Source organism: Triticum dicoccoides, chromosome 5B (assembly GCF_002162155.2).
Source record: "Triticum dicoccoides isolate Atlit2015 ecotype Zavitan chromosome 5B, WEW_v2.0, whole genome shotgun sequence".
NCBI lineage: Eukaryota > Viridiplantae > Streptophyta > Magnoliopsida > Poales > Poaceae > Triticum > Triticum dicoccoides.
This window is the reverse complement of record NC_041389.1, coordinates 440,798,874-440,808,809: the sequence shown is the minus strand read 5'-3', so window position 1 is coordinate 440,808,809 and position 9,936 is coordinate 440,798,874. Positions and strand designations below refer to the sequence as shown.

The 9,936-nt window shown below is 47.4% G+C and overlaps 1 protein-coding gene across 1 annotated transcript; it reads right to left on the bottom strand.

Moving 5' to 3' along the window:
• Positions 1–8,245: 8,245 nt before the first annotated feature.
• Positions 8,246–9,827, bottom strand: LOC119310261 (GLABRA2 expression modulator-like). Its single transcript, XM_037586065.1, has 4 exons — positions 9,305–9,827; positions 9,087–9,188; positions 8,739–9,016; positions 8,246–8,657 (listed from the first exon to the last, which is right to left on the bottom strand). The coding sequence occupies exons 1-4, from the start codon at positions 9,384–9,386 to the stop codon at positions 8,469–8,471; spliced, it is 651 nt and encodes a 216-aa protein (XP_037441962.1). The 5' UTR covers positions 9,387–9,827; the 3' UTR covers positions 8,246–8,468.
• Positions 9,828–9,936: the final 109 nt, after the last annotated feature.

The following is a 9,936-nucleotide window of genomic DNA, read 5'->3' as shown; positions in this document are numbered from 1 at the left end:
CGCGCCCCAACGCTACCGCATGCCCGCCCAACACCGCCGCCCGCCCCGCCGCCGACAACGCGCGACCCCTGTTCATATATAGATTTTTTTATTTGCAGTAGCAGTAGATGATGATGATGATGATGTATGTATGTTCATATGCAAAGAATATGCAAAAGTTAGAATTTTTTTTCTGTTCATAGATTTTTTGGGTGATATTATTGTAGAATATGCAAATGTTTGTATGTTCATATGTAAAGAATATGTCAATTTTTTCATAAATTTTGTATGATTTTTATCTGTTGTAATTTTGTTCATAGAATTTTTATGAATTTTTTCTATTGTAATTTTGTTCATAGAATTTTTATGATTTTTTTTGTTCATAGAATTTTCTTTGTCAATTTATGTATATGTCCATATTGTGTATGTATAGGAAAATTGTGTATGATCAAAGTTATTTATGTATATGTTCATATTTAGAAGAAAAAGAAGGAGAGGAAAAAGGAAAATAAGATGAGGAAGAAGGATAAGAAGAGGAGAGGAAGAAGAGGAGAAATAAATAAGAAGATGAAAAAGAAGAAAAAAAGAAGAGAAGAAGAAGGAATGGAGGAGAAGAAGTAAAAATAGAATATTCTACTATTTTTGTTCTTCTCCTCTATTCCTTCTTCTTCACCTATTATTCTATTTTTTTTTCTTCTCCTCTATTCCTTCTTCTTCTCTTCTTTTTTTTCTTCTATTTTTTTCTTTTTCTTCTTCTCCTCTATTTTCTTCTTCTTCTTCCTCTTCTTATTTTTTATCAGGAATGAGGGTGTCGGGACCTAGGGTGTTGGAAACTAGGGTAGAGGGTCGAGGGTCGTCGAGGGTCAAGGGTCGTCGAGGGGTCGAGGGTCGAGGGTCGTCGAGGGGTCGAGGGTTGAGAGTCGAGGGGTCGAGGGGTCGAGGGTCGAGGATCGTCGAGGGTCGAGGGTCTCCGTTTAACAAGAATGCCCCCATTATGGATGTGCACAAGTTGATCATTTTTTTTCTGAGCTCATCTATATATATTCTTCTATATGTCACGTTGTCTGTCAAAGTATTGAAAAAATCCATGGCTACATCTTTCCTGGAAGTGACAGGCGTATGACGCTACGAAGCTCTTCAAAGTTCTTTTGGAACAGAGTTCCTGATAGAATGATTCACTTTTTGGTACGAATTTCGGTAAAGGCCTTCAAAATAGCGATATTCGGAAGGCCCTTTGCTGAACTTCGTATCAAAAAGCTAATTATCCTATCCGTGACTCCGTTCCGAAACAATTTTGGAGAGCTTCGTACTATTATGCGTGTGTTACTCTCGGAAAATGATGAAGCAATGGTTTTCTTGAATCCTGTGACACTAGACAACATCACATATAGAAGGGTAGATGAGATTAGGAAAAATATGGACCATTTTCTGCACATCCAGAATGGCGCCATCTTGTTAAGTCCCTTAAAGGTTAAGAGAATCCGAGCAGTCGAGGATCGGAACTAGGGTAGGGGGTCAAGGGTCGCCGAGGGGATGAGGGTCAAGGGTCGTCGAGGGGTCGAGGGTCGAGGATCGCCGAGGGGTCGACAGGGGGACGTGGATCAACCCCCTCTCGCTCGACCAACTCTCGAGGACACCCAAACCATACAAAAAAAACGTTGTCAATCTCGTACCCCCTCCCGCCCCTACCCGACAAACTCTCTTGAGATTTATAAGAGATTTATCAAGAATGCCCCCATTATGGATGTGCATAATTAAGTTGATACCTTTTTTTCTAATCTCATCTACCATTCTATATGTGCACGTTCTCTTGTGTCAAAGTATTTAATCCTTTGACACTAGACAACGTGACATATAGAAGGGTAGATGAGATCAGGAAAAATAAGGACCATTATTTCTGCACATCCAGAATAGCGCCATCTTGTTAAATCCCTTGTTTGACATTCATGAGACATGCGGTCCGGACGTTGGACATTCATGAGAGAGGCGGTCCGGGCCGAACCCTAGAAGCGCTGTCGAGGCCACCCCAAACCCTAGAAGCATCGGGGCCGCCCAAATTTACCAAGTTAAAAGAGTGTTGTCGAGACCACCCCAAACCCTAGAAGTGTTGTGATTTGCTAGCTAGATCTATGTTTGCCACTATTAATATATCCATCTCTCATGTTTGTATATTAGTTGCCATGTTGTAATATTTGCAGAAACTATAGATCAACAAAGAGACTTCGAACAAGAAGAGATATTGGGGGACATAATCCGCGACGGACCTGATGTCTTGTCGTTTCTCAACGACACCGATGGTCTGGAAGGAGAGGAAGCAGGCTACGGTTATCGAACAATGGAGGAGGAAAGTCATGATCATGATGGCTCTGGTGACCGTGATGACGGCTCCGGTGACCGAGCGGAGTCGGGATCAGCTGTTGCAAAGTCCGGTGAGGTATATATATATAAAAATTAAGCATGTGCTGACTAGCTAATTGATGCATTAATTGTTTTGGTGTGTACATATATTAACTCTTCTTTATTCTTTTATAGCCCTCCGGATCGAGCCAAACTTCGGTAACGAGACGAGGCCTGAATAAAAGGTTGCGCTAGGATGAAAGGTTCACGATCACAGAAATCGCGCATAATGGCCAACCGATTGGACCCCTCCGGACCAAGGAAGCATTTGCTGCTTAGTGCGGGGTTCTTGTTAGGGACATGATCTCGACCAGCATCCACCAATGGTATAAGCCTAAGAAGCAAGACCCTCAAGTTTCTTATGTCGAAGATAGACAAAAAGATGATCTTTGGACTGCGCTGAAGGAAAATTTCACCCTACTGGCAGAGGAGGATCCGGATAAGCCAGTTATAGATCCATTGGTCAAGGCCCATGCTCTCAAGAAGATGGCATATCTATTCAGGAGGTGGAAGAATGAGTTGAAATCAACGTATGTCGACAAAAACAAGACTCCGGAATTCACCGTCCGCTTTGAGAAGATAAGAGATCACTGGGCCGCATTTGTGGCCCACAAGACATCGGAGAAGAGTAAGAAGATGTCAGTGACAAACAAGATAAATGCTGCAAAGAAGGAGCATCACCACCGCATGGGGTCAGGTGGCTACCTCAAAGCCCGGTCATTGTGGGACAAGGCTGAGAGTGACCTGATTGCTGAAGGGGTCGAACCAGAGATATTGCACTGGCCAGACCGTTCAAGGACTTAGTTCTTCGGTGTTGGGGGAACTTTGGACCCTGAAACAGGGAAGTGCGTTTGGACGGACGAGAAACTTGCAACACCCATCACGAAGCTTCAAGCAACAATCAAGGCAGCGCAAGAAGGGACGTTCGCTTTCGACATAGAGAACGACGAGCTCATAGAGGCCCTTGGGAATCCTGAGCATCCTGGATGAACATGAGGCACGCCAGGCTCTGTTGCATGGAAGGTTGGGATTCCCAATGCAGGCGGTTACAAAACCCAAGAGAGGAGGAGGAAAGTGGAGTTGAGCGAACTATAGAATCTTGAGGCAAGGGTACGAAAGCTACAGGAACGACAAGCTGTTGAGAACCAGCGAGATCCTGCTCAAGCTACCCCAGAAGCTACCCCGCCATCTTAGCAGAGAAGCAGTGTGGCTTCCACCGAGCTCATTCAGCAGATTGACTTCATGGGTCCTAGCTACCCCATGGATGCTATCATGGAATCACACAAGTGCCAGCTTATGACGCAATGGCAGAACCTCAAAGTCAAGGCGACTATCGGCTCTGTGTTCCCTCCTGAACCCAACGCAACTTTTCACTGCCTTCTGATTCCACAAGGCTATGCTGTTGTGATGGTGGATGAAATAATGGAGGGATTTGAGGAGCTCCAGCTTAACCACCTACATGTGAAGGGGAGACTCGGCTGGGTCTTGCTCTGAAGACTCCATGTCTATGGCGGAAGGAGCATATCAAGCTTCTGAACTTCACGCCTCCGCCTCCTCCTCCTCCTCCGGCGAGTCAGTTGGGCACTCCACCTCCTCCGTCTCCTCCTCCTCCGGCGAGTGATCATAGCACTCCGCCTCCTGCTCCATCGTGTGAGAGTGGCAATACTCCGCCTCCTTCTCCGCCTGCTCCGGCATGTCCAAGGAGCCCGCCTCCTCCTTCGCCTCGTCGGCGATGACAGAACACAAACACCGCCGATCTGGCTGCTCCGGCGCGTCATAGCACTCCGCCTCCTTCTTCTCTGCCTCGTAAGCAACAAAAGAAGACAGGCGCAGCCGCTCCGGCTGCTCTGGCGTCTAGCAGTATAGCCAGAGGCGGGAGGCAATACAGATTCGGTCCTTCTCTCAAGCCTCTAGAGAAGTTACCATACGGGATGAGTGAGGAGGAAAACAAGAAGATCTGTGAAGCCCAAGTGAACGACTTCTTTGAAACGCAAAGAGCTAAGAAACATCCACCTCCGGAGGAGAAGATAGATCCGGTGAAAGCGAAGCGCACTTTGGATGCCCTGAAGCGAGCACCACTGCCTCCGCTGCAAACCAACTACGACCGCATTATTGAAAGGACATATAAGGAAGCGGAGCGGTCGGGAAGTACTTGCAGTTTTTGAAGGTTAGCAAAACGAAGAAGTGGGAAAAAATTCCCCAGCTCTGCGAACAAGCGAAGCAATCGTGCCTCCCGCTCAAGGTGTCTAGCAATATCTTCGCTAATCATCCAGGGATGGTGCCCGATACCAATCCTGGAGATTACATGCCCGATGATGCACTTTTTGATACAATGGAGGTGGACGAATTCAAATACCGGCACGGGAAGCCTCTCACCAAACCTGGCCATCCTCCTCTAACAACAATGGTGCGAAGATTCAATGATTGGTACATGGACATCTGCAGCAAGTCTGGGAAGGATACTTTGGCGCTGAGAGTTAAAGAGGAGTACGACCTCGTTGGAATTGATCTGTTGTCTTTTCCATATGAGAAGTTCTTCTAGTTTTTCAACCAAAAGGCCCTCGACAAAGTAATTGTCACTTGCTACTTTCTGTAAGTACTATTTCTGTAATTAAGTCTCTATATATAGTTCAGCTCTTTCATTACATGTAATTAAATCTCTATATATAATTATCCTCACAATATTATGCAGATTGAAGATAGCCAAATGCAAGAAAAGACAAATCGGTGATATTGGGTTCATTAACACAAATCTCAAAGAAGAACGGAATGCTAACAATGATGCCAAACAAACCGAGACCAACTTGCTATGATTGTTACTTCGAAATCAAAACAAAGATATAGTACTCTTTCCTTGCGAATTCAAGTGAGTGCTACTGTCTTGTGCATATTCGGTTTCCCTTATTACTCGAGGTTATAGTAATGTAATTGATGAGTTATGCATGTGTGTGCAGCTTCCACCTTATTCTGCTAGAGATTAAGCTTGACCAGGGACTAGTAACCGTCGTAGACTCGAGACGAAAAGATCCCGAGGTGTATGCGACCATGGCTAAAATGATCGAGAAGTAAGTTCAATCGATCATTAATGCACCATATCGGCAACTTTGTTCGCTTCCTGATATCAAGTAATTGTTTTCTTTGTCTGGCAGGGTTTGGAAAAAGTTCACCCCAAAAGCTCCGGGACTGCCGGGGGAGCTGCGATTTAAACCCCTGAAAGTAAGTACTACTAGCTAGTTCCGCGCATCTCGCATTGATTCTACCTAGTTTCATCAATACCATTTAGCATGCTTGCTTATCAGTTTGATTGACCTCTATTTCTTGTAAAGTGGTTGTGGCATGAACCCGGGAATAATTACCGTGAATACTACATTTGCGAGTTCATCCGCCACACGACCTCTGAGCGGGGCTACTCTTAAAAACAATATGAAGTGCATAAGCAATAATATTCACAATTTTATTTTATTACCATCATTCGTGTTGAGTTTCATTCATATATATGTATTGACCCCCTTCTTCAAATTAGATGTTTCAGATGCGGGATGAACTCCTACCACAAGATCACATGCGAGCAATTCAAGAGGAATTGGCGGGATTCTTTCTTGACCACGTCATCGATAAAGACGGAGAATACCATGTGGAACTTGAGTTCATATGCTAGGGGATTGTAAGAGATCTTATATTGTATATATGTAGCCAGTAGCGGCGTGTAGATATATGAAAAGTTGTTGTTCGACCAATCTCTCGGAGAAGGAGAGGTTGATCACTTCTCTCTGTATATATTCATGACGATCTTCTGTACTTAATGGTTTCCTTCATTTGCTTACTAGCTAGTTAGCGTGTGAAGTCATGTCTATACGTATAGTCGACCAAGCACGCAGATAAGAGAGGACACTCTCTATTAGCTAGCTAACACAATATATGAAACCCCTAAATTAACCCTACAAAACCCCCACCCCCCCCTTCAAAAAAAAAACAAAAAACCCAGCCCCTGAACTGCTGACGCGTGGATGCCTTTTGGTCCCGGTTGGTGCTATCAACCGGGACAAAAGGCCCTCCTGCCTGGGCAAGCCGCAGCGGCCACGTGGAGCCCTATCTGTCCCAGTTCGTAGGCGAACCGGGACTAAAGGTATTGGGCTTTAGTACCGACACTTTAGTCCCGATTCGGGAACCGGGACAAATGGGCCTTATGAACCGGGACAAATGCGCCTTTTTCTACTAGTGAGAAGAGACATTGTTTTAGACATGTGGAAGCGGCGTATAAGATTTCTCACATGAATGAAGTTTTCGTTAATGCTTCTCCTCTTTATGTATGCACTTTGGGCATTTGAGATGATGTTATTTATGTGGGACCCAAGGCAAATGGTAAGAATCTTGGCAATGATCTTGGAAACTGCATGGTTACGACTAATGGGCCTATAGTCGACAATGCTCTCCGGCTCTCCTCCTTCGGAAGGAGTACCACATTGGTGGAGTTGTGTCATTGGAGATTGGCGTCATGAAGATGGTGAAAGCATTGAATTACACACATTAAGTCCTCCCTTGCTAGTGTCCCGTCCCTTCTTGAAGAAGGCATAGGTGAACTTGTCTGGACCGGGAGCTTTATCACTTGGCATTTGATTAATAGCTTCTTTTACGTCCTCCTCATAGGAAGGGGTATCGAGGTCATGCAAAATCATGAGTGTCCAAGTTAAGCTCATCCCAATTGAAATCCTTAGATGTTGCTTGGTCTTTTCCCATGCCATTACAAATGTGATTATGGAAGATATTCTCCTTTCGGCCATGCTCAATGGCCCAACTGTTGTTTGTCGATGTATGTGATTCTTCCTTCTTGGAGCATCATGCAAAGGTGGAAAAATTGGCATTAGCATCCCCTTCTTTCAAGTTGGCAATGTGGCCGCATTGCATTTTTATGTGACATCTAGATAACGGTCAAACTGACCGTCCTTTTTTTAGATGTGTAGAGCTCAAGCTCGTCATTTGAAAGATGTCGATTCTCTTGGGTCAAGGCGAAGGATGACAAGTAGTGTGGCATGAAGGTGGATCTTGGATCTGGCAAATAGACCTATACTCCATTCTGAGATCTTCATACCGTTTTTCTTAAACTTGTGGAACAAGACTTGGTCGGGCTTAGTGTGCGTTGTGTGCTCATTCCAAGCTTTGAGCACCACACAATTGAAGCCCAGGATGGACGCCCAAAAAATTTCAAACTTGAATGTACAAGGCCTCTGAGGGCAAACTACCATCGGCATGCATCAGTGGACAATGATCAGAGAGGGAACAAGTGAATAGAGCACATGGGAGTGGAAATGAATGTCACATTTGGCATTGCAGAAAATGGAGTCAAGCTTGGACAGGGTGGGGTTTGCACGATCATTGCAGCAAGTGAAGTGACGGGTGTGGAGATGAATCTCCTTCAATTCACAAGTTTGGAGGGCTGCCCGAAAATAGTTTATCCGGCTCCTATCCATGTTTCGCTTGCTTTTGTAGTGGGCATGGTATATTTGTTTGAAATTACACATAGCAACCCACATCATCTCATCAAAAGGCTTTTGCGCGATGAGATCGGCCAAAAAGTTATCTTTTCTTGCAGAAGAGATTTGCTCATACGTTGTGGTGAACTTGAAGTTTATGTCGGTCTCCTCAATGTGCACAGTTGCCAAAAGACAAAACCTAGAGATTATGACCGCGGAGGTTTGCGCAACGTCCGCCCAACGGCACCCATGGGGGCATCCTGCTGCTTTGGGAGGGGCCCCAATTGCCATTGTGGACACAGCGAGGGAAGTTCCTAACCATGTAATTTTTTTAACTTTTAATTCCCAAGTATTTTTTGTCTGCAAAGGACATTATGTGGATACAATGATTTCCGAACTTTATCGCATCAATATTGTCACGACCTTCCCCGCTAAATAATAATATTGTCACGATCCTGTGAATGCTCTCAGTAAACAGCATGCTGCAATTACTCGGCTCCTCTGCACCACCAAAAAAAATACATGAAAACAGTAGGAATTGCAGAAACACTCCCACGCCTGACGATTGGCCAAAACACCAGTACCACAGACCGCAGGCGTGTGCGATGCTGGTCGCGGTGGTCATGCTTGCAAATTGTGGAAGCCGCTGAGGGCTTCTTGCAAGTGCACGACGGCGCTGCTGTAGTTGACGAAGCCCATCAGCCAGAACTCGTGGTTCTCCACCGACACGAGCTGGATGAACTTCTCCGCCGGCTTGAGCTTGCTGGCCGACGGGATCGCCGCCCTCAGCCGGTGCAGAGGGATCGCCACCTGCGTCACCACCGTTCAGTTCATCCACGATTAAGCTTCTCTCAAAACTATGTCGCAACCAGAGTAAGAACTGGAGCGTACCTTGTAGTAGCTCCATTCCGTGTTGTCGCCGGCGTGGGCCTCGTAGAAGAGCGGGGTGTCGCTGCAGAAGGCGACCCGGGCGGTGGAGAGGTACATGACCCCCATGACCGGGCCGGCGGACGTGGAGAGGTAGCAGGCGTAGGACTTGCGGAGCTGCTCGTCCGGCGGGGCGCTGAAGGCCTGCCGGAAGATCCTGTCGTGGCCGCCCTCCGCCAGCACCTTGGTCCCCTGCGCGATCCTCCCCACGGCCGCCTCCGTGATGCTAGGCGCCGTCCGAACTGCACATCGGTCAGACGTATTAATCCAAGAACATAATAAATTCATTCCGGTGATTAGGTTAGCACTCACGGTGCTGCCATGTGTTGCGCGACAGGTCCTCCGCCTTCCTGCTCGCCTCGCCGACCTTCCGCCCCCACAGCGACAGCGCGTTTTTCACCGTCTCCTTGGTGCCTGCGTAGCGTAGCGTAACAACAGAGTTCGTTTCCATCAGCGGCCAGATAGACAGCAACAAATTCACAATTGACTATTAGGTCGGTGAGCTCCGCCACCGCGCGGCGCGCACGTACTCTTATGCGCCGGCGCCGGCATGGCGTAGGGGTTGGCCTCCGTCGCCATCGGCGACCACGTTCTCCCGGAGGGCGCCTGCATCACGGGATCCGCAGCAGAACGGCCCGCGCTTCTTCTTCTTCTTCTTGGAGCCTTGGAAACTCGGAATGTTCCACCTCGTGCCCGCCGCTGCCGGCTATGTACTCTCGCGATCGTCGAAATGGGCTGGTTGCTTCCGCCCGATGGCTGGCTAGCTAGTAGCTACGGTGGCAGCTCACATGGCACGCATCTGCCATGATATAATCTACCGAACCGGGAAGTCGGGATTGTGATGATGACCGGGTCACCTACCTGCCGTCTTCGTGACGTTTCGGTTGCACCGACTCCTGTGGTGATTGATTATTACGGTCAGGGGTGCGATGGTGCCGTGGTGGGAGGAGCAGATGGCACTGTACCACTATGCTGGAGTGGTTTGTCGCTGGTCGCGTTTGTCCGGCGAGTCCCCGTCCGTCCGTCCGTCCGTGCCGTGGCGGGCGGAGCGGGGCTTGCGGTGGACGGAGACTTCGGAGGGGAGGGGTCTGGGGCCGAGCGGTACGTTTTGTTTCCACGTGACGGGCGCGGCTACGCCGGACCGGGCCGGAACGACAGGCCT